Here is a 25,926-nt window from a genome sequence, read left to right as displayed (position 1 = left end):
TTAAAATTTTCAAAATTCTTAAGTGTTTTTTAAGATATTACTTGCTTTCTTTTTTTAAGTGTTAGAGTAGCAGTTCCCAAATTTGTCTGAACATAAATCACCTGGGAATCTTTCGTTATTTTTTTAATTAATCCACAATCTGGGGGTGGGACACAGACATCATCAGTGGTTCTCACGGCTCCCAGGTGATCCCCGTGTACAGACAAGTTTGGGACGTTGTCTTAGAGCCCCTGGTCACTTTTAGGAGTAGCTGGATTGGCTAACACTATACTTGGAATTAGATGTAGGTTTGAATTTTGTTTCTACGGAGCCTGTTTCCTACATGGTACTGGGGCTTAACTAAGATAACGAGGAGTGCATCTTAAAATTATATACAAGTATAAGGGATTGTCTGACATGCCAAATTTCTAGCATTTTTAGACTTTTCATTAAACCTTAGGAAAAACCCCACAACTGGTAGTATTTCTGTGCATTTGTACAACATAGATATCTTTTTTAACTTAATTACGTCGTAAGTTTATGATGCATTAAGCATTATCCATATTAATATATGGTCTCTTTGGTTTACCATAATTTAGTGGCTACAGAATTATAGTCTCCTCTATAGGCGGGAATTCCTAGGATTTTTAAATACCATACCATTTAAGACAAATAATTATTCACAAGATTAAGGTTGCATGGCAAATCCTTAACAGAAAGGGGACTTAAACCTAGGTTCTTGGTTAAATATTCTTTTGTTTATATTGTTCTTCAGTGTATTGCAAAGTCTGAAAAATAATATGTAACTTGATCCAAATTCTAGAATTTCTCAGTTTTCATATCCTTTCTCTGGGAGCCTCTCTTCATGCACAGTGGTTGCTTCTAACAAGCGTTCACTGGTGTGACCTTGCTCTGTCCCAGCCTGGCAGCTGGGTTATGGAAAAACTGAACTGGAGACCGAATTTTAAAGAAATCAAAGGACAAGAGCAAATGTTCAGCAGTTGCTTTCCCCACTAATGAAGCTTACACAGACAAAAGAATGGCATGTCACTGTACACCCTACCTTGGAATAAATCAACATTGTTAAATTGTACTGCCATTTACCATGCTTGTGTCACAGTGAACATATACTTTGTTTTCCTTGATTCCAAACCTCCCAGGAACTATTCAGAGGGTGGTTCATATGAAGTTTATTTGCTTTTCCTAGAAAGTATTTAGTGACCTGTATAATTAATTTATAATTGTACCAGAATATGAAAAATGAGGAAAAAACTCGCCAACCTGGGTAGTGTAGATCGGCTGTCATTGACATCTGGATGCCAGGGTTGTCTTAAATTGGTGAAGGCAAGGAGTGAACAGAAGCATACCTCAGCTAGACAAATCTATATACTGGTCTTGATGACTATATGTGCTCATTTAACAAGTGGCTGGTATGTGCCAAGTTCCACAGATTAACGCTATTTAATCCTCATAACATCTGACAAGTGAAAACCCCCATGGAGTAACTTACCTGAGTCCACAGATAGTAAGTGGCATATGAACCTAAATCCATGTGCTCATGGGCTCCTTCTCTCAGCGCAGTGAGGCTGCTGTCAGCAGCCTGACCCCTAGTGGTTACTCTGTTCTCATTCATCTGCAAGCTTTTTTTTTTTGGTGCCAGGAAGGTCTCGCTGCCTGTTCAGAATCAATTTTTATTGAGCTGTAATATTTAGCATAGCACGTGAAAAAATATATATTAAACATTTCTGTACTGGATACTTAAGAGAACAATTATTAATTATAGTCTCAAGCCTCTCTGGGTTTGACTTGTTTTGCCTTTTGCCTTTCTTTAAGCATAATGTCCAAGAGTTGATCTAGAAAGAAAAATGAAAATGTATAAACTTCCTCTTTCTTCTATTTGTAGCAGTCGGATAAAGTTTTATCAAAGAATAACTTGAAAATACCCAGTTGATCTTAACTTGAAGTTTTATGTCAAAAAAAAAAAAAAAAGCACAGCCCCTGTAATCAAGCACATGGGATCAATTCCTCTTACTAGCTGTAACTACCTTGTAATCCTTTTGAGAAGAGGGGAAATTTTCACTAGCTAAACTTGACCCAGATGTCTGGGGTGATGTAGGGTGTAGGTTATCACTTCTTTCCAAGTGCTAAGCAATCAAAGAAGCAAGTTGTCCTCCCTCCCAAGATTAAGGGACCTGTAAGGAACTTAGCACAGTGCTTGCCTGGCAGATGGGAAGCACTCGGTAAATGTTACCAAGTTACGATAAACTTACTATAAGTACCTTCTCTGATCAACAAACAGTGTAGCTGTTTTTTTCATTTTAATCCAGATTAGAAAAGGCCTATCTAAACACTAACATTAGGGTCTGTAGTAGTGAACCCCAGATACAGAAAACACGATCAGACTCCCACACTCACTGTTTATTGTTAGTCAGGACCTGTCCCAGCAGTAGCACCTGCTCCCTGACTTGGAGACAGAAATAGTCTAGGAGTCCTGACCCAGCCTCTGGGGTGCAGGGTTTACCACCATCCCTGTTGATTCTTGGGATAGAATCCAGTTCAGCCAGCTTTTGCCTTTACTAAAAGGTCTTCCTCCTAACCCCATCTAGGGTTTGCCTTGGTTTCTTATTTCTCAATTTTAGCTCTAAACTAACACTTTCAAACCTGCTGTACCACTCAGTTCCCACCCCTGCTGCAGGAAAAAACGACCCAATAGTTTGCCCACAACCAGACCTGCTGGACCTTAAATGAAATTTGCTCTTAAGCCATAACATCCATACTTATTACCAAAGCATTATTTATACAAGTGTTTCATTCATCTGTGAAGACTCTGTGTGTGTGAATTTCGAACAAGACCAATCTAAATTTTCTTTATCGAAATATAAAAGTCTAAAACAGATCACGTCACCAAAAATCACATTTTCTCATATGTCAGTTCATGGCCACACACAGTACAAGTCTTCCGGTACATGTCATCTTCTAGGTTTTCTTCTGGTCCGTACTCATGTTGGTGAGCAACTGTTTCCCTTTTCCATATACTGCTTCTTACCGCTCGCCGTAATTCTAAGAAGAAAAAAAGGCAGTTTTTCAGTGGTGCTATTCAGCTGAATCCTGAAAAATCCTTTGGGGGTGGGAGGGGTTTAAACCAATTGTGGTTTACCTTAACTTTTTAACAAATCAAAATTGAGTATACAAACTTACTTCACTAGGTTGGCCTGGGAAATCATTCATGTCATTGTTGAAGGTATGTGAAAAGGGAGATTCAGAAACGGGGTGTGTGGGTTCGAGAGCAGCAACACAAAAAGAAGAGTAAAAGAACAGGGTTCAGTCAAGCAAATGATGATAGAAGCTGGGGTGATTGAGGACAAGAAGCATTTTTAAGTTCCATGTAAGTCAGGAACTACTTCTGTAAGAGGCAAGTCAAGCTTTGCTTGCAAGATAACTAGGAAGCCAAAAACTGATACTATACTCGTGTTCATCTTAGAAAAACTGCTTGTGCAACTGACCTTAAGTCTATTAAATTATTTATCCTATAAAATGGGCAATGTTTTAGGAGAGAAATTGCTAATAATTATTGTAAAGTACAATCTGGATCACAGACTATTAAAAGCTAGAAAGAATCAGTCTTTATTTTGCAGGTAGGGAAACGGAGTAAAGAGAGCATGTAAAACCCAGGTCATCTGTTCCAATGTTCAGAACGTTTCCCACCACATCATGTTAAAATGCCATTTTAAAAAGAGTTACATTGGATGCTTTGAAATGCAACTAAGTCAATCACATTTTAAAAGTTCACATTGCATACATAATACCTGAAGAAACCAAATGCTTAGTGTCAATTGGAAATTAATAAGCTAATAACTTCAGTTTCTAGTTTAATGACTAAAAAGCAACACTAACTTTAATTTCTTCTAATCAGACCAATCACAGCCCAGCACTGTCTTTCACAGCAACACCACCTAACGGAGATGATAGTTACCTTTTATACCAACCATAAATGTCAACCAAGTAATCACACATTTTCTTTACTCCATTTTATATCTATGATAAGAAATACCAAAATACTACTTGAATCTTTGTATTTTCAGCCTTTATTAGATCATGAGGATAAGCAAACAGACAGAGCTCTGTTTCAGGCACTGACTGCTCTAAGCACTTGATAAACACATTTAGTCCTCACAACTGTATGCTGCTTTTCATACCTCTGGTATGTATAAATGCACATGGATTTTGTGTAGAAAGCAGAAAGTACCTATGAAGACATGATGAAGACATGTCCAAAGGACCCAGGAGCTAGCCTGAAGATACTCCCATTGCGCAAACCTGAGATAATTTGACCAAGATAATTAAGGACAGAAATGAACCAATAACATTGAGAAGAATAGGAATTAATGACTCCATACCAATAATAAATAAACAAACAAATGGGGGAAATTCAAATGCTGTAGAATGCTGGCTTCCAACTGGTTAAATGCAGAGGGGATGCTGAAGTTAGAAAATGTTTGCAACCATCATACTCAAAGACTGGTTCAGGCAAGAACCATCGATGAAGGGACGCTAAATTCTAGGGGGAAGTGTTAAAAAATATTTGCATGGCCTTACAATTTTCTTATCAAATAAAAAAACACACCATTGAGAGCAGATAGACATCATACACGTCCAGATATGATGCCCTGAGAAAGACACATCATTTGTATGTTATCCCCAGCCTGAAGTGCATGACAATCAGGAAAAATCAGAAAAGCCCCAAATGAACAACATACTTCTAAAATGTCAGGGTGGAGGAAGGGAAGAGACAACTTAAAAAATGTCAATGTCATAAAATATAAAGGCTGTAGGAATAGTCTAGAATAAAAAAAAAATTAGACTTAGTACCTAAAGCCATATCTGATCCTAGATTGGATCCCATACTAGGTTTGAAAAATCATACAGGGCATTACTGAGTCAGCTAACAAAACCAGAATATGGATGACAGGTTAGATAAAAATATTAACATTACACTTTGATTTTTTAGGAGAACACTCCTTAAGAAATACAAACTAGTATTTTGGGGTAAAGGGTGATAAATATATATGCAACCTACTATTAAATGGTACAGGAAAAAATGTGTGTATAGAGAATGCAAATGGCATAAAGTGTTAACAATAGGTAAATCTGGGTAAAGCATATATAGGTGTCCTTTCTACTATTCATGAAATTTTATGTAAGTATGGAATTATTTACAAATAAAAACAACAAAAAAGACAAGAGCTAGCTGGAAGGGGCTCCCAATGGCCAAACATTTTGAGCATCAAAATGGGTAATGATAAGAATGGACTTGTATCAAATATATGGTGATGGAAGGAGAACTGACTCTGGTGAACACACAATGGGATTTATAGATGTAATACAGAATTGTACACCTGAAATCTATGTAATTTTACTAACAATTGCCACCCCAATAATTTTTTTTAAAAAAAAGGAAAAAAAGAATGGACTGGAACAGTAATTTGAGAATAAGAATCTGAGTCCAAACGGTAGTAAGAAAAGCTCTTCTTTCCAAAAGAAGCCAAATAATTACAAAAGGTTAACAAGAATAGAAAATCACCATTTATACCCTCCCTAATAATAACTGACTCAGGCAAGAAGCATCCCCGTGTACTAAAACAACTGAGTGAAACTTAAGGAATGAGGTGTTCACATAGCGTCAGGTTTGGTAGTATTACACAAGGAAAAGGGACATTTACAATGGAGAAATCTGGCAGACGCTGCCTTACCCAAACTATCAAACCAGACATCACTCTTAGAAGAGAACTGATATGTCTCCTGATGTGACACACTCGATACATCACCCAGGGGAAGTATTCCTACCAAAAATATTTGATCTGAATCTAATCATAGGCAAAAAGTTGCTAATAAATCCAAATGAAGGGACAGTCCACAAAACAGGTGGCCTGGACTCTTAAAAATGTCAATGTGACGAAAGATAAAAAGGCTGAGGAACTAAAAGATACTATAGATATGCATCACCCTTACTTGGCCCCTGGATCCAACAATTGGAAAAGCTAGAAAGAACATTGGAACAACTGGGGAAAGCTATAGATACATGCTAGATAGTAGATTATATTACTGTTAAATTTATTGAGTGTGATCATTGTTTTTTAATTATGTAGAAGAATGTAACTTTTTAGGAGATGACATGCTGAAATACTGAATAAGAATCACAGTGTCAGAAGGTAACTCTTAAATAGTTCAGCAAAATATATATGTGTGAGAAAGAAAAAAAGCGTATGTGACAAACTGTCAACATCTGGTGAAATAAAAATTTGTTTAAATCAGGATTAATATATTTTTCACATTACTTCATTTAAGCAACTTAAAACTTTGGAAAGTAGAGATCAACCACGTACTGCTGAGAATGAGAAGAGGATGGCAGAACAGTCAGAGACTTTAGGGAAAAGATCTGATAGGCCTTGGGAGCGGAGGAAACCTTGGTGGTGGGGCAGGCGGGGCTGTGCCTAGTGGCACTGAAAGCCTAATTAAAGCTGGAAAACAAAACCGTGGTTTACCATGTTACAGCCTCCTAGTCCCACTGGCCTAGACTTTCAGAACACAGAAACCTATGGACTACCTCGCCTGGAAATTTATTAAAATGTTCAGAAAATGTTTGGTCTTGCTACTGATACCTTCAGGGGCTGATTATACTTTTTACCCGAAGAAGTTTTCCCCTAAATCCTCGTTGCAGTGAAAAATTTATACCACACTTAACCTTTCATGTTATTTGGCTTAATATCTTAATTTTGCAAAAGAGGCTACCTGTATTCAAAGAAACCCAATACTGTTTATGGGTAAACTTATGTAAGAATTAGTTGAGGTAGACCAGATACTTTTAAAAACTTGATGGGAGAGCAGGAAGTTTTTATATAGGGTGCCCCTTGTTAACTAGAAAAAAAAATCACAAGGAAATGACAAAACAACATGTGAAGCTTTGACCTTATTTTGTCTTCCATAAACTGAAGCAGAGTGACAGGGAATGTCCTTCACACTCCCCTGAGAACTCAAAGTCCAAAAATAGTCATAAATTACATATAACCACAGGCCCAGCATGTACCATGTCCACAAACTTAGAAGGGGCCCCAAAATGAGATTTTCTCACCCACCTCTTTTGGGGGAAAGTGCATAGTAAAAACTGAAGGTTAATTTTCCTTTATTTTAGAAGGCTAACCTCTAACAGTACTAAACAAGAGAAAGCTGAGTATAACTTTTTTTTTTTTAAAGGAGGGCACAGCTCACAGTGGCCCAGGGGGGATCGAACCAGCAACCTTGGTGCTACCAGCACCACACTCTAACCAACTGAGCTAAGTGGCCACCCCTTGAGTATGACTTTTTAAAGAAAAGCCTCACCTCCACCTCATTTGTGAAGAGGAGGCAAGCAAACCCAAAACATTCTGTGTATGTGCACCAATTGAAAATTCCCATCCAATATCAAGGCCAACACATACTGCATTTTCTGAAATCCACTTAAACTGAGCAGCCATAATTTCTACTTCTGCCTCCTTGGATCTAAGGTCTATTAATAATTTGAATTTGCTGACAATATTCTTTCTTGTCTTTTCATCTTGTCTATGTTTATGTGTAGCTTATACTATTGATATTTTTAATTTTCTTCTGTAGTAAGATCAATTGTTTCTCAAACTGCTAAGGTAGATCATACTCTAAAAGCAGGTAAATGTAATCTCTTACCTTTCCATAAAGAAGTAAATTTTGTGTGAGCTTCTTTGTGGATCAAAATCAGAAGGCCAAGAGGAACCAGGTTCCAATTTCTTTTCTACTAAAAAACTTTAGACTTGCTTCTACTCCTCTCTGTTCTGAGCCTTCTGAGCAAGCTGCATAGTAAGCTCCTTGTTTCTAACCTTTACAGAGTCTACTCCACTCTCAGCCCTTTGTGGCCTAGTCAGGAGGACAGGAACATATCCACCAACTTCTAAAGTAAATCAACAAGAAGAAGCCATAATTAAAGAAGGCATTGCACTGACCTCTGCATATTAAACACGAGAAGACAATGGAGTAATGTTTATACAACTGTTTCATATGCAAAAGAAACAGAAAAACATTCTTAGATTTGTAGGGAGTTGGAAGATATACCACTCATGTAACCACTTGGAAAAATTTCCTCAAAAGACATTCTTCATCCAAACAAGAAATGAACTGAATTAAAGAAACCAGTCTTAAGAGGTCAAAGAAATAACTCAGGATAAATTCCGATTCTTCAAGGATGAGGAAAATCCATAGTAGTTTATCTGGTGATTAATACAGCAATTGAATATAGTAAGAAAAACAGCCAATTATATTTGAGTTTATGTTTATTTTTAAAAATACCTATGAAAATGGTGCAAATCTTTTTTAAAAATGCTCTGTTCTAATATTTAATCTATATGATTATCTTAATAGAATTTTTATAAGAAAAAGTATAATGAAATGAAACTGCCATAATCTTTAATTGTCAAATTACAAAAATTTAGTCACCTTAGATGACATCTTGACCAAACTACAGAAATAGTATCAAAGCAAAACATTACATATAGTCCTCTTTTTTCAAATATTTCATCACTTTGCAGGTACAAATTTCTAATTCCTTTATCCATATATTATCGTCTACACTAAAACACCATCAGGAAAGGGGTTTAAGGAGACAGAGAAGAAAGGGAAGAATTGAGGTGATTCAGATAACGGGAGTTAACAAAAACCTTAAACTAACATGTAATTAGTTTATAAACATGCCCTCCTCTTTCATATCCCTTCAGACGCCTTTTGTTACTTTATCCTTCAAGGTTCTCCTTGATATTGGAAGAGTGAAAAGGGCTATGATAGAACATCGAAAAGATTAAAGGACCAAATTCAAAAGACGTCTTTCCAAATCCTCTCAACTGGTCCTTGCAGGTATTTTTGAAGACTGTCATACAGCATTGGCTAATTTGGGGAAGTTCTGGGAAATGCTCTTACGTTGCATAATTTAGACAGGAAACCTCTCTACAAAGCCATATCAATACCCTCTGATTCTGGAATTGATACATTAATTATAATCTATATAAGGATGTATATCAGGATATTTATAATGGGGTTGTCATGATAAACTTTGGATAAACTTCAAACTGTTTCCATTTTTATAAAAAAAATATTTTTAAAGTGTCTATGCATAGACAAGAACTGGAAAAACAGACATTAAAATGTTACTAATGATTGCCTCCGGATAGTAACACTCATGGGATTTCTATGTAGTTTTCTAACTTCCTTGTAGTTTTCTAAACTTTTCTGCACTGCAAATGAATTACTCCTGTGATGAAAAGTTTTGTTTGTTTTTAAGACATCTGAGCTATGGTCATTCACCCTCCAAAACCCCTTCTGAATTCTAAAAACAAAAGCAAACTTATTTATTATGGCTAAGAGACTCATTTTAAATGGATCAGTTTAGCATATGTATATTCCTGTATATACATAAAATACGTGCTATCTCTATACACTTTACAGCACTTTGGGACTCTCCAATTACTGTATGAAGAACATTTATGCCCACTTTTTAAGGCTCATTTTAGAGCTTTTGTGACACAGCAAGAAGTGCTCATCACCATCATGGTACTTAGCACACTCTATTCTGATTTTAAGTTTACTGATCTTTCTCTTCTAATGAACTGTGACTCCAGCATTTGTTAGCACAGCGCCTGGAACACAGCTCACATTTACTTACTATTGGGTGCATAGATGGATAGATGGATGAATGAACAGACTTACGCACATATGCATACATGGGTGGATGCATAGACAAATAGAGATAGATGGACGAAAGAAAGGATAGTCACGTGGATAGAGAGATGTATGGAGGAATGAATGTACCAATGCAGACTTTCATGCATGAAAGCCGGGTTCCAGTTCCAACTCTCTAACAGGTAACAGGTAACACGTCACTCTACCTTTCTGAGTCTTCTAGTCATATATAAAATGAGAGATTCAACTAGCTTACATTGAAAGGTTCCTCCCCGCTGCTAAATTAGATGACTAAGACTTAGGCATGATTTTTTCATTTTAAGCAATTAGAGAGGTTTGCTGGTGGATATTTTTACTTTTTATAACCCTGGTTACATTTAAGATTAAACTGAGGCCAAATCTTGGAGCCGGGATACATCCCGGATCCTATGACTGCCCCTGTATAACAACAGGACCCGCATTAGATGAGGGCTTACATGTTTTTCAGAACTGCAGTACTGTGAGGTGTGGGCCGAGAGCCGCCAACACCAACCTGCTGAGGGCAAACTTGAAGTCTTTTTTCTTCAGGCTACGACAGAACACATCCCAGTCTACTGTGAACCTAGCTAAGGGGCTTTGCAAAGCAGTCAGACACAAACCTTTAGGATGTAAATGTAGCCACTTACCTTTTACTTTTTTATCAAACTTCTTCTGTTTCATTTTTTCTCGGTTTTTCTGTCGAACTTCCTTAGCTTCTTCTAATGCTTCCTGACTACCCCAAACTTCAAAAGCCCTCTTCACAATCTACAACACAGAATCCATATTTAAATGAGTGGTGATTCAGAGTGGTAAAATATTATAAAATTAATTTTTAAACCCATACACACCAAAGAATGATCTAACTCAAGTATAATTTTAGATTTACTTGAAATTTAATATTTTAAATATTGATAAACAACTCTATTAATAGCTCTATCTAAACCTATGAAACCCTCAATAAATGTAAATTCGACTATAAATAGAAAAGTTGTCCTCTGACTATAATTGTTTCTAATTCATTCAGCTTTTTCACATGAATCAACAGACATACGTGTAGCCAGTGGGTTTGATGAGTTTTAGCAAGCTCACCCCAAAAGTTTACTGACCAATTAGCCACATCAGGTGTAAGTATGAGGTAATCTCCAAAAATCTCCCACTACAGAAAATCAATCACTACTAATAATCTCCTCCTGAATCAATCAGAGCTTCCATCTAACTGACTAACTTCTGATCTTTAGAATATGCATTTTTAAAAAACTTTAGTAGCTGAATGACCTAAAAAGTCTCTATCATATACCTTTACTCTTTATAAAGTTTATTTACATTCAGGAGAATAATATATACACAAAAAATTATGCTCAGAATAGTTCTCACAATAGAGACTGAAATAACAATCAATGTAGTCAAACTCAAATTTCTTAACATAATAAAGTGACATATTCTTGTTTCCAAAGTTCTAAAATACCACATTTTCCACAATTTAACATCTCTGAAAATGTGGCATCACCAATGTGCTTAATGGTACTTGACAACTCTGAATCGAAAGTGGTTCAGGAGAATTGGACTCTGAGTATAAAGAAGTTTAGGAATATCTTAATAAATCTGTTGCATTTTCCTTTTTATGTTTGCACAAGCATGATATATAGCAAAAAAAATATAATAAGTCTAATGGCACCATTTCAGTAAGTATAAAATAAAAGCACCAAGTGGTAAGGAAGCATTGGGTCAGTTTAATTAGCCCGTTTTATTTTTAATGGTACATAAAATAATGGTGATCAATAGTGTCTTATGTTTAATGAAATTCAGTATATGTTTGGTTTAACAATGTGGTTTCTTAATTTTATTTGAAGATACTAGGATTTTCTAGTATATTCTAACTGAAATTGCTCTAAAGCAATGCCTCCGATATTTTTTATATAATGGCACAAAAAGAATATTGTATTTGTACCATTCTGGGGTAGATACAGGAAGCTGTTTGTGGCTCAAGGCACCCAGCCTGGGCACGATAGCAGCCCTGGGGATGAGGGTCGTGGGCAGGAAAATGCAGTCTGACTCTTACTCTATGCTTTTTCAGTTTCCCAACTGTACTTCTAATATCACCCAATAGTAATATATTTGCTCCATTGTGCCACACCAAAAAGCAAAATAAGAAAACATGTTATTAAATGTCATTATGTAAGACTGTGACTCATATTCAAAGCAACAAAATGTAAAGGATCTTTTTAACTCTCTATAAGCAAAAACAAAACTAATTATAACTAGTTTATTATTAAAACTTCACCTGCCCCAGCATTTAAAATGACTGAATGTAACTCATTAGAGACCTGTAATTTTAAGTAGAGTTTCATATCACCCCATTGTGAATGATGAGGATTCTTCTTCACAATAAACTTAAGAGCTGGTTCTCTTTTTTCTAAATCACAGTCGTTCAGAAGGTATTCTTGTTTTGCTTCTGTTTTAGTTATAAGCTTGTGTTTATCATCAGCATCTCTGAAAAAAATTAAGTCCATTATATATGTTAGTTATTTTTAATAAACTGTTTTCAAATAGCCCAACAACCTAGGGGCATGCACGCCAAAAGGAACGTATAAAATACTTTCTCCTGCAATTCTCATGATCAAATTAGCAGCATAAAAATTCTAACAGAAAAATACTTTTACTAATTCTGAGAAGCTATATTAGCTGCAAATCCATGTCATTTAACATTTTAAGAATTTTTTTTCTACTTATTTAAATTCCCCCTTTTCCACAAAGGATTTGAAATGACTTATAAGAGTACAACAAATATAAATGAGAACTAAGACTCAATAAGTAAGAAAACATGAAGTAAAGCATAAAGTCAGGATGGGAAGGATACAAGGAATATACAGGTCCAGCTGCCCCAACACAGGTTCCAGTTGGCTCTGAGCTTTTCCAAAGCCAAGGTGAAAATGGAGACATAGTCAATTACATAGTTCTTCTCATCTACATGCCAGGTAGTGTTCGAGGCACGAGGAATACAGCCAAGAATAAAACAAAGCATTGTTTGCGTGAAGCTTACATTTCAGTAAAGAACATAGTAAGCAAACATGGTGACAGACAGAAGTGCTATAAAGAAATATAAAGTATAGTAAAGGAATAGAAACTTTCAGATAGACTGGCTAATCAGAAAAGGCCACTGGTAAGGGGTGTGTGACTAGGGCCCTTAAGAAGCCAGAGAACATTCTGAGTAGCTAGTGAAAGAACATGACTAGCAGAGAGGAGAGCAAAGGCAAAGGCTCCAGGACAGCAGTGTGCTTCACAACGGGAGCTCCCAGCAACAGGCCGGTGTAACTAGGATGCTTAAGTGATGGTGAAGAGTGATGAGAGAAAATCAGAGATAGGCGGGAGCCTTTTAAAAAATGGTGAAGACAGTTTTCTTCTAAATGGATTAGAAACCACTAAAGAGTTTTGAGTAAAATGCTATATGGAGAAGAGACTAATGGTGCAAAAGTGGGGGCAAGAGACCCGTTACAAGATTACTACTGCGGGGGCCCAGGCAAGAGCTGATGGTGGCCTAGTCTGAGGTAATGGTGGGCGACAGGATGAGAAATGGGTGAATTCAGGATATGGTTTGAGCAGAGAGCCAAACAGATGTGGAATTAAACATGGGATAGTAGAGAAACAGCCAATGAATGAAGCTGGTTTTACTGAGATGGTAAACGCTGAAGAGAAGGTAGAGGTCAGGGAAGAGACTTAAAAGTGGGAAGACCTTGAAGAAAGCTAAATAATTTGGAAGTATAAACTAAAAGTAAACTACATTGTACTAAAATCATAACCTTTGAGATGCTGAAAGGAAAACGGAATGGAGCACTGTGTTCCTAATTATGTTTAAATTTAAAAAGTGTACTTTTTCCAAACTACCATCCACCTTTCTTTAAATTGGTACATCAGTTGCTTTCATTTTCTCATGGAAACAAGATCATATGTGCTAGTCAGTTTCCAAAGCTATCTGTACTTGAAGGAGAGCGCTAATACTGGGGACCTGAGCCACTCACTGTGTGCCTCAGTGACACTGTATCAGTGGGAATAGTTAACAATCCCAACAGGTGCCAGGACACTTGCAGTCACAGACGTGATCACGAGACCAGAAACATCTCCCATTCTCTCTATCTTCCAAGGAGTCTACTCAACAATAAGACCATGGTGATGGCTCCCAGTGTCTACAGCAGGGACGCTGAAAAGGCAGGTCCTCCAGGCAGGTGAGGAGGAGGCTGTAGGTCTAAGAAGTGGGAACAGGCAACAGATAAGAAGGCTCAGTAACAATCCAAGACAGGATCTTAAGGTGTGAAAGGCACCAACACGGGACTTGGCCGAGGTAAACAGCAGGGGCAGGAGAACCACGTGGAGTGAGGAGGATTATTCTGTGGTGATATAAAAAGAGGATAATGCTAGGAGGAGAAGAAAATGAATGGCAGAACAATGTGACTTTTCCTCATCTATTCCCTTCCCTGCCTGTTCAGGACAGTAAAAAAGGAATGGAAAGAAGTGTTCTGAGAGTACAAAATAGCTGGAGAAGTTTCACTTCCCTCCTCTCACTGAAGGCCCCAGTCCTCTGACCAAGGTGTCAACATACACTGAGACAAATAAGAAACAGGAGGATCCTTAGGGGCTGAAGGAAGAGAAAGGTTAGGAACCAGCCACTGAGAGATGGTGAAAAACCCCGCAGGGCAGCAGAAAGGAAAAGGACACAGCTATGGCAGGAGCTGGGGTACTCCTACCTATGTGGAATACTGTAACTTTGATAAGCACTGACTGCCTGTATTTCTTGGGCAAAATGGAAACCATAGAAATATTAGGAAACTCTCAAAATAAAAATCGCAGTTACTAAGAGTATTAAATCCAAATGGATCCAATTATTGTTTTGCCCTAAGCCTATTTATATAAACATTAAACTCTAGCAATGGAGAACATTGTCTGAAATATGTACCTGCAGTTATCACAAGTCGGCAAATCAAAGTGGTTCATAAGATAAGAATCCATGAAGTCTCTACCGCATTCTTCACATATCACATAATCAAATTCCATAACAGGTCCTAAAGAAAAGAACATTAATCTTTTAAGTTTCCTTTTTTAGGACTAGAACAATACATTTTCCTCTATCTTATTAGCTTCTCAACATGTATTTCATGCCTGACACAAATACATTTAGATAAGACAAGATTAAAGCTTGATTAAGTCATCTCACTTTTATCTAAAACAAATTTTAAGAGGATAAAAGGAAATAATATAAGGGGGAAAAAACTATCAATTCATCAAGTATTTCTGAACCCAAACCACATGTGAAATACTTGTGTTAGCTCTGTATTGCTGCTGTTACAAACTACCACAAATTTAGTGGCTAAAATAACACAAATGTAAGATCTTACGGATCTGTAGTGTATACGTTGACATGGGTCTCAGTGGGCTAAAGTCAAGGAGCTGGCAGGGCTACGTTCCCTTCTGGGGGCTTTGGGGACAGTCTATTACCTGGCCATTCCCCACTCTGAGAGGCTGCCCACCTGCACTCCTTGACTCATAACATAGCAAACAGGAAGGAAACAGAAGCGATAATACAGAATTCACTTTCCACTGGGAACCTTTTTCTGTCCTTCCGTTCTATCCCCTACCCACAGAGCAAAGTGTTTCCTCTTCATGTCTCAGTCACTAGATTGTAAACTCCAGAACAGAGATTGTATTTAGTTATACATCCTCGACACCCAGAACAGAAACTACTCTAGGTAGAGTAAAGCCAGATTTTTTAAGGACTTCAAATAACTAGCTAAAGATTTTTATCCTGTAGAAGTGGTTCTCTCAGCAAGTCTGAAAGTTCTACTAGTAAGTCATTAGGTTTATTGCTACTGCCAAGCCCCAATTCTGAGACTGCCACAACTGCCAGTGGGGAAAACGGGGGTTGTCATTTGTTCATATTCCTATCATTGCTTTCCCTTATCTATTTCCAACACAATAAGGTCAGTCACTATTCCACCACCCCTTAATCCTACTAATTTCCAAGTGCCAAGAAAAAACAAAATCACTCTTCTTTATGAAATATTAGAGAGGTATAGCTATAGACAAAAGGAAAAACTGAAAATATATTCAAAGTGATATCTTCAAAAAATTGATTACTTGAATGTATTAAAATGGAGAGAAATTGCACTCAGAAATATAAATTAGGAGGCTACTGTATAGCATTATTAATCAAAAGCCATAAAATGTGCATGCATTTTCCTAATTTTAAAAATTCTTTATAAAGAATTTTATATACATTTTATTTATAAAATATATTATGGAAAATTTTAAATACATATAATAATTTTTCAACTCCATCACACCCCTTACATTTACCATTTGGAACTGGCGGTCTACTCTAGGAAGAGCCTTCCCTCTCCCCCATTCATGTATCTACTTATTACTGATATACAAAGATCTGACAATTAAGTTCGCAAACTTATGCAACGATGTTGCTAACCTTTTTTGATATCAGAGGTATTATTTCTTATGAATTTGTACCAACTGGACAGTTCACCAAGTTTACTATTTGGAAGTGCTGAAAAGGCTGCGTGAAAAAGTTAGACGACCTGAACTTTTCGCCAACAATTCATGGCTCTTGCATCACAATAACGCTCCAGCTCACACAGCACTGTCTGTGAAGGAGTTTTTAGCCAGTAAACAAATCACTGTATTGGAACACCCTCCCTCCTCACCTGACCTGGCCCCCAATGTCTTCTTTCTTTATCCGAAGATAAAGAAAATATTGAAAGGAAGACATTTTGATGACATTCAGGACATCAAAGGTAATATGATGACAGCTCTGATGGCCATTCCAGAAAGAGGGTTCCAAAATTGCTTTGAAGGGTGGACCAGGCGCTGGTGTGAGTGCATAGTTTCTCAGGGAGGACTCCAAAGGTGACCATAGTGATTTTCGGCAATGAGGGATGTAGCACTTTTTCTAGGATGAGTTCCCAAACTTAATTGTTAGACCTCGTATCTCATTGTAGTTTGATCTGCATTTCCTTGATGACTAGTGATGTTGAGTATCTTTTTATTTAACTGTTGGCCATCTGTCTTCCTTAGAAAAATAGCTATTTAAATCCTGTGCCCATTTTTAATTGGATTTGTTTTTTTTTTTTTTTTTTTTACTATTGAGCTATATGAATTCTTTATATATTTTGGATATTAACCCCTTATCAGATTTATGATTCCCAAATATTTTTGCCCATTTAGTAGGATGCCTTTTCATTTTATTGATGGTTTCCTTTGCTGTGCAGAAGCTTTTTATTTGATGTGTTCCCACTTGTTTAGCTTTTTCTTTCATTGCTTTTGCTTTTGGTGTCAAATCCAAAAAATCATCATCAAGACCTATGTCAAGAAACTTATTGCCTATGTTTTCTTCCAGGAGTTTTGTGGTTTCAGGTCTTACATCCAAGTCTTTAATCCATTTTGGGTTAATTTTTGTGTATGGTGTAAATTAGTGGTCTGCAATTACAAGAACTACTCAAAGTGGTTACCATCAGCGTAATTTTAATACAATTTTTCCTTTCTTAAAATGTGTATACATTTTTTTGGCACTCTCTGTATATATATACACACGTAAGTGACTTACCAAAACTTTAACCTTAGATAATAGAGTTATATTCTTTTTTTATGTCAGGTCAACCTATCATATACTTTGTAAACCACTTTTTTTCCTCCAAACATAAATAAAAGAATGTCCTAAATTTTATCTGTTAGGGTCTAGCCTCTCATTTCAGCCTGGGTTCTAGCCTCTCGTTTCAGTCTATCTAGATACTTTTGAGTATATATTCTATCAGTCAATATATTAGCTGTCTCTGCCCATTATAAAACAACAGCGAGTATTAACCCTAAGTACAGCAGGTCCTTCAATAACATTTTGTTCATAGTCATTTCATTATAACATTGATGAAATGCCAGAGGAACTTAACTCTTATTTATATCAATTAGCCTATGGTAAAATTGGTTTTGTTTTATCTCATTTCATTTAAAGTTGCAGAACCTATCAACAGTGGTAATAAGTGAGGAATTACTGCACCTAAAACACAAGTTAAATTCATCATTGCCAAATCTGTTTAATTTTTATCCTACCAGCAAAACTTCCAAACTTAATGACTTTTATAAAGCTAACCTACTCACTAACTAAAATAAGTGTGGCAAATTATTTAACATCAATTTGCAAAGAATTATGCATGTTACTCAAAATGAACAACCTAAGTACCTATTTTCTGAAAATATACTTTACCTGGTTGATGAACAACTTTTCTAATTGTATGTTCTTCTTCTTCTTCCTCTTCCAGAAAGAAGCCTCCTCCTGTGTCAATTGTCTTTGGGGCTGCTTTTACATTAGCCATGCCTACAAAAAATAAGTAAAAGTGGTCAATTATTGAACAAGGTAAGCCCATATGATCCCTTGTGTATAAACAGGAACTTTCACTACATTTACTATATATCAAACAGGATAAGGACTGTCCACTGAAGGTGCCAGCTAGTGCACTATGGTAAGCAAACAAAACAAGCATCAAGGCTGGAGATAAATAAAACAGTCTTTATTCACAAATATATGATTATGTATGTAGAATATCCATTGGAATCTGCAATTAGAATTAAGAAATAACACCTAGGAAGAGATGTATAAAACCTCTACACTGAAAACACCACTGAGAGAAATCAAAGACCTAAATAAATGGAGAAATACACCATGTGCAGATTGGAAGCCTCAATATTGTAAAGATCTCAGCCTCCCCAAATTTATCTATTCAATATGATCCCAGTCAAAACCTCAGGAGTTGGAGGGGTAGTGCTGAGGGGGGCCTTGAGGTGGGAGCAGACAAGCTGATTCTAACATTTATATGTAATAAATGGAGGTTTTAAAGATTTACTATAAAGCTATTTACCATAAATTAAGATAGTGTGATACTGACACAAAGACAAACAAAGAGATCAATGGAATAGGAGAGATAGAAATAGACCTACACATATTTGGTCATTTAATTTACAGCAAATGCTCCAAGGCAATTCTATGGTTAAAAAAATAATAATCTTTTCAGTAAACGACACTGGGATTTATGACAAAAGTGACACTACAAAACAGTGAGGAAAAAATGGTCTTTTCAATAAAGGAACTTTAACCCTACTTCATGCAATATACACTAAAAAACATTTTTTAATCGATCATAATCTTCAATGTGAAACAACAATGCTTCCAGAAAAAAAACAACAAAAGAGAATAACTTCATGAACTTGAGATAGCTAAAACTTTCTTAGTGACCTAACATACTAACCATTGGAGAAAAAAATTGCTAAACTGGTTTGAGTAAAAGAACCTCTACTCATCAAAAGACACCATTAGGAGAGTGAAAAGACAGGATGCAAACTGGGAGAAGCTATTTGCAAGATGCATATCTGACAAAGGACTCACATCCAGAATATGTAATGAAACCCTATAAATCAATAAAAGACAAAATACCCAACTGGAAAAAAAAAAAAAAAAGGCAAAAGACTTGAACAGGGACTTCACAAATGAGGGTATCCAAATAGCTAGTAAACACATGAAAAAGTTATCATCATTGGTCACTGGGAAAATACAAATTAAAACCATAATAAAATATCACTATATTCCCACCAACAAGGAAAGAGTGACATTAAATGACACATAAGACCAGATGGACTTAATTGATAATTTTAGGATATTTCACCAAAAAGCAGCAGTATATTCAAGTACACATGGAACATTGTCTAGAATAGACCATGTTAGGCCACAAAATAAGTCTCAGTAAATTGAACTCATACCAAGCATCTTCTCTGACCACAATGGCATGAAACTAGAAATCAATTACAAGAAAAAACTGAAAAACACACAAACACAATGGAGGCTAAATAACATGCTACTAAACAATGACTGGGTTAACAATGCAATTAAAGAGAAAATCAAAAGATACCTTGAGACAAATGAAAACATGACAGCCCAAAATCTATGGGACACAGCTAAAGCAGTTCTAAAAGGAAATTTATAGCAATACAGGCCTACCTCAAGAAACAAAAAAAATATCAAATAAACAATCTAACCTTATACCTGAAGGAACTAGAAAAAGAAGAAAGCCCAAAGTGTGTAAAAGGAAGGAGATAATAAAGATCAGTAGAAACAAAAATAGAGTCTAAAAAGACAATAGAAAAGATCAACAAAAGCAAGAGATGGTTCTCTGAAAAGATAAACAAAATTGATAAACCTTTAGCCAGACTCAAGAAGAAAAGAGAGAGGGCCAAAATAAAATCAGAAATGAAAGAGATATGACAACTCACACCACAGGTATACAAAGAATTATAAGGAAACACTAGAACAACTATATGCTGACAAATTGGACAAACTGGAAGAAATGGATAAATTGCTAGACACATACAATCTTCCAAGGCTGAATCAGCAAGTAACAGAAAATCTGAACAGACCAGTAACTGCTAACAAAATCGAATCAGTAATCAAAAAACTTCCAACAAACAAAAGCCCTGGACCAAATTACTTCACAGGTAAATTTTACCAAACATTCCAAAAAACTGAAAAGGAGGGAAGGCTCCCAAACTCATTTACAAGGCCACCATTACCCTGATACCAATACAAAAAAAAAAAAAAAATAGCCCAACATCCCTGATGAACAACATAGATGCAAAAATCCTCAACAAAGTATTAGCAAACCAAATTCAGCAGTACATTAAAAAGTTCATACACCATGATTAAGTGGGATTTATTCCTGGCATGCAAGGTTGGTTCAATATTTGCAAATAAATTAATGTGATAAACTATATAAACAAAATGAAGGATAAAAATCATATGATCATATCAATAGATGCAGAAAAAGCATTTGACAAAATCCAACACCCATTTATGATAAAAACTCTAAGCAAAGTGGGAATAGAGGGAAAATACCTCAACATAATAAAGGACATATATGACAAACCCACAGCTAACATCATACTCAATAGTGAAAAGCTGAAAGCCTTTTAAGATCAGGAACAAGCCACTTTCACTTTTATTCACCATAGTACTAGAAGTCCCAGCCACAGCAGTCAGACAAAAAATAAAAGCCATCCAAATTGAAAAGGAAGAAGTAAAATTGTCATTATTCACAGATGACATGATACTATATAAAGAGAACCTTAAGATTCCATCAAAAAAACTATTAGAACTAATAAATGAATTCAGTAAAGTACCAGGACACAAAATTAATATTCAGAAATTGGTTGCATTTTTATACACCAATAACAAACTATCAGAAAGAGAGATTAAGAAAACAATCCCATTTAAAACTGCATTAAATAGAATAAAATACCTAGGAATGAATTTAAGGAGGTAAAAGACCTGTACTTGGAAAACTGTAAGACGCTGAAGAATGACAGTTAAGATACTAATAAATGGAAGCATATACCATGTTTGTGAATAGAAAGAATTAACATCATTAAAATGTCCATACTACCCAAATCAATCTACCGATTCAATGCAATTCCTATCAAAATACCAATGGCATTTTCACAGAACCAGAACAAATAACCCTAAAATTTGTAGAGCCCACAACAGACCCCAGATAGCTAAAGCGATCATGATAAAGAAGAACAAAGTTGGAGATATCATGCTACTTGATATTAAACTATACTACTAGACCATAGTAATCAAAACATCATGGTAGTGGCATAAAAACAGACACATAAATCAATGAAACAGAACCCAGAAATAAACCCATGTCCACATGGTCAATTAATCTATGACAGGAGGCAAAACTATATAATTGAGTAAAGACAGTCTCTTCAATAAATGGTGTTGGAAAAACTATAGACAGATACATGCAAAAGGATGAAACTGGATCACTGTATACATATAAGAATAAACTAAAAACGGATTAAGGAGTTAAATATAAGACCCGAAACCATAAAACTCCTAGAAGAAAATATAGGCAGTAAACGCTTTTACATCTCTTTTAGTAGTATTTCTTTGGATATGTTTCCTCTGGCAGGGGAAACAAAAGAAAAAAATAAACAAATGGGACTACATCAAACTAAACAGTTTTTGCACAGTGAAGGATGCCATTAGCAAAACAAAATGACAACCTACTGAATGGGAGAAGATGCCAATAAAGGTTTAATATCCAAAATATATAAGGAACTCATACAACTTAACACACAAAACGAAACAATCTGATTTAAAAAATGGGCAGAGGACCTGAACAGACATTTCTCCAGAGGACACACAGATGGCCAATAGACATATGAAAAGATACTCAATGTCACCAATCATCAGGGAAATGCAAATTAAAACCACAATGAGCTATCACCTCACACGTGTCAGAATGGCCATCATCAATAAATCAATAAACAAGTGTTGGCCAGGACGTAGAGAAAAGTGAACCCTTGTGCACTATTTGTGGGATTGTAAATTGGTGCGGCCACTATGGAAAACAGTATGGAGGTCCCTCAAAAAATTAAAAATAGAATTACCTTATGACCCAGCAATTCCACTTCTGGGTATTTATCTGAAAAAATCCAAAACACTAATTCGAAAAGATATACACACCCCCATGTTCACTGCAGTGTTATTTACAATAGCCAAGATATGGAAGTAACCTAAGTTCATTGATAGACGAATACACAAAGAAGATGTGGTACACGTATGCAATGGAATATTACTCAGCCATAGAAAACAGAATCTTGTCATTTGTGACATGGATGAACCTAGTAGATATTATACTAAGTGAAATGTCAAACAGAGAAAGACAAATACCATATGATTTCACTTAAATGTGGAATCTAAAAAACAAGATAAATGAACAAACAAAACAAACTCATAGATATAGAGAACAAACTGAATGGCTGCCAGATGGGACGGGGTGGGGGAATGGATGAAAACGGTGAAGGGATTACGAAGTACAAATTGCCAATTATAAACAGTCACGGGAAAAGAAATAGTCAATAATATTATAATAACTATGTATGGTGTCAGATGGGTACAAGACTTATCAGAGTGATCACTGTGTAAGTTATATAAATGTCTAATCACTATGATATACACCTGAAACTAATATAACATTGTATGTCAAATGTAATTGAAAAATTTTAAAAGAATGTTCACAAAAGTTTTCTTCACGATAGCTCCAAACTGCAAACAACCCAAATATCCACCAAAAGGAAAAATGGAAGAATTGTGGAATAATACAAAAGAATACTATACAGCATATAAATAAACAAACTATCAAAACATGCAACAACATGGATGAATCTGGCAGATATTATGCTGAGCAAAACTAGCCAGGCACTGTATGATTCCATTTACATGAGGTTGAAAAAAAGATACTATTACTAATCAAATGGTTAGAACAATAGTTATGTCTGAGGGTTGGTGATTGACTAAGACGTGGCATTAGGGAAAGTTCTAAGGTTCCGGAAGTGGTGGCTGTGATTACATGAGTATTTGGATAGGAAAATTCAGATGAGTGCATTTTACCTATCAATGTATATACATTATAATTCATTTTTGAAAAAGACAAATTTAATGGTATTATCCTGCTTAAGTCACTCCCCTTTTTTGGCCTCAATTTCTTCCCCTATTAAATAAAGGGATTATAACAAGCCTATTTCTACTGTTACCAGTAATTCTCATACTAGACTATATTACCTGTTCACGTCTCTATATCCATCCATCAAACTGAGTGTTTTACCTCTGTAATTCTGATAAACATTCCATGAATATCTACTGGATGGATAGAAATCAATAAATATACCAGAATGATATTGATTTCATGAATCGTGTAGCACATAACTGGAATGACCAAGAGTGCAATGAGAATTAAGAAGAGGGGAAGCTAAAGTAGTCAAGGCTGTAACTAGAGCAGGACCCTGAACAACACTAAATCACGCCATAAACAAAGCCCAGTTTTTCTCAGCTGCTATGCCTTACTGTTTCGCCAGGCCCTCAGCACCACTTCTTAGCACCACATTCTAAGCAAGTTCTTCCCAATCTTTTTCATGGCATATGTCAGAGCACATACAGAAAATGGAAAATTGTACAGTACATTGAAACAAGCCTGAAACTACTGCAAAGATGAAAATCTCAGTAGCCTATCAAAGTCTTAAAAGCACAGCGGGTTGTATGCAATACTACAACACAGTTCACTTCTTGGGTAACTGCCTAAGAAATCTTACAGAGTATTCATTCTACCTTGCTTTCCATGACCAGAAGTTTAATATTAGTTTATGCTCTATTTTGCATCCATTCTACATCCATTTAGTACAAATTCTCCTCAGTTTATAATGGGGTTACATCCAGAGAAACCTATCATAAATAGAAAATTTTTTAAGTCAAAAATGCATTTAATGATGTGTTAAATAGTTTTCCACTATCTTCCCTTCCCAAATGCCCACTGTCTGTTTTTTCATCCAATACATTTTGTTTCTGTTTATGACTGTGTTTTTTGAATACACATCTCTGCTCTATAGTAGTCTTTAATGTTTACAACATTAAAAAAAGAAAATGCATTTAATACTATACTGTAGAGTATCAGTTGTTTACCCACATGGTCACGTGGCTCGCAGGGAGCTGTGGCTCAGCATCCCAAGAGTATAGTACTAGGTATCGCTAACCCAGGAAAAGATCAAAATTCAAAGTATGGTTTCTGCTGAATAGCATTCACACCATCGTAAGTCAAATCACTGTAAGTTGGGGACCGTCTGTACAGATCTAGAATCCTTTATAGGATCATAAATATTAATCAATGCAAATGAACAACTTTTTCTCCTGACTCTAGAATGCCTCAAGCCGAAAAAGGAATTAACACACACACACACACACACACACACACACACACACACACAAGCAATAAGGACAAGACCGGAATTATTAAAGGTGGCTGGAATTTGCAGATTCAGTGTATGAATATCAAGACATGCAGTCAGACCCAGACTCCTCACTCTTCCTTACTTCTGACTGATGCAAAAGGATAGCAGATAACACAGCTTTAAACTGTGCTCAACTACTCACACAGTATGGGATTAGCTTTAGGAACACATGCACTTCACGTTATAGAGCTAGCCCTGAAGACCCAAACTATATTTTAGGCACCCTGGGGAAGATTATTATTTGACCACAGTGAAGAATTACACATATTAATACATACACGACAGATAAGCAGTGAAGGGCTGCCCTAAGAAAGGAGGAAGATGCAATCCAGGCAATAACAGCCTTTCTTCCTAAGGGTAGGAGAGATGCCTTGTGTAGCAGAGGCAGCTGGTGGCAAGAAAGGCCCAAAGAAAGGCCCGGAACCCAGTGTCGGATGACCCGAGTTCGAGTCCTGATCAGGCTGTGCACTTACTGAGATGGACCTAAGCAAACCCCTTTTTTCTTGTCCGCAATGACCACCTCACTAACACGGATACCAAACCCTGCCCTAATCTTCCAGGTTGGCTCCGAGAATCAAACATTTGAAGCACAACAGATGCTATTCTGTTAGCCCCGCGAAGGCGGTAACTACTGTCTCTCTGCTCCTCTTGGTGCCTTGCGCGTAGCAAGCATCGCGCTGGAGCCGGAATACGCCCTCTGAGGACGAAAGCAGAGGCGGGTGCAGATTACTGAAATGGGTACCGGTCTGAAAGTTTTCTACAAGGATCATCTCGGGGAATGGTGGAGGCTATCGGGAAAGAACAGAAAGGGAGCGCTGCGGCGCTGACGGGCACTAGTGGGCACCTCCAGACGGAGAGGGGGGCTGACCCCCAAGCTAAAGACCGCAGCTGGGCCGCCCAGGTGCAGTGAGGAAAGCCCGGGGCTGGGAGTCCGGAGGCGTAGACGCCACACACGGGACGCGGCACCGCCTGGCCGGCCGGGAGAAGGAAGGGGCAGGCGCCGCCAGGGCCCAAACCTCCGGTAGCCGCAACCTCCGCCGTCGGGTAGGGCCGGGCCGCCAGCCGGGCCTGGCGCAGCATCAGTGCCCGCTGCCGCTTCCGCTCGATGCTCGCCCGCACGGAGGCAGTCAGCTCAGCTGGCTGTTCTGAAACCGCCGGTTCCTGCGAAGTTCCCTCCGCCGCCGCCATCTCCAATTCTGACAACCGAGGCTCTAGCACAGCGCACGCGCATTGGCGCCTCGAAGCGCTCCCACAGCCCGGTCGCCGGGCCAGCACCGCCTCCGCGCGGGCTCCATTGCGAGCGAG

The 25,926-nt window shown here is 37.0% G+C and overlaps 1 protein-coding gene across 2 annotated transcripts; it reads right to left on the bottom strand.

Annotated features, from left to right (window-relative positions):
• Positions 1-45: 45 nt before the first annotated feature.
• On the bottom strand, positions 46-25,926 carry XPA (XPA, DNA damage recognition and repair factor). Of its 2 annotated transcripts, XR_002137139.3 has the most exons (7): positions 25,638-25,926; positions 17,990-18,100; positions 14,681-14,786; positions 12,057-12,222; positions 10,380-10,497; positions 7,696-7,936; positions 2,832-3,039 (listed from the first exon to the last, which is right to left on the bottom strand). XR_002137139.3 is itself a non-coding variant. In XM_019729187.3 (6 exons), the coding sequence occupies exons 1-6, from the start codon at positions 25,807-25,809 to the stop codon at positions 2,891-2,893; spliced, it is 822 nt and encodes a 273-aa protein (XP_019584746.3). In that variant the 5' UTR covers positions 25,810-25,926; the 3' UTR covers positions 46-2,890. The 2 variants fall into 2 exon arrangements, 1 of the variants encoding a protein (XP_019584746.3); XM_019729187.3 differs by lacking the exon at positions 7,696-7,936 and having other exon boundaries at positions 46-3,039.

Source organism: Rhinolophus sinicus, chromosome 16 (genome assembly GCF_057876585.1).
Source record: "Rhinolophus sinicus isolate RSI-liver-muscle chromosome 16, RSI-T2T, whole genome shotgun sequence".
In the NCBI taxonomy this organism is placed as follows: Eukaryota; Metazoa; Chordata; class Mammalia; order Chiroptera; family Rhinolophidae; genus Rhinolophus; species Rhinolophus sinicus.
This window is presented reverse-complemented; position numbering and strand designations above follow the sequence as displayed.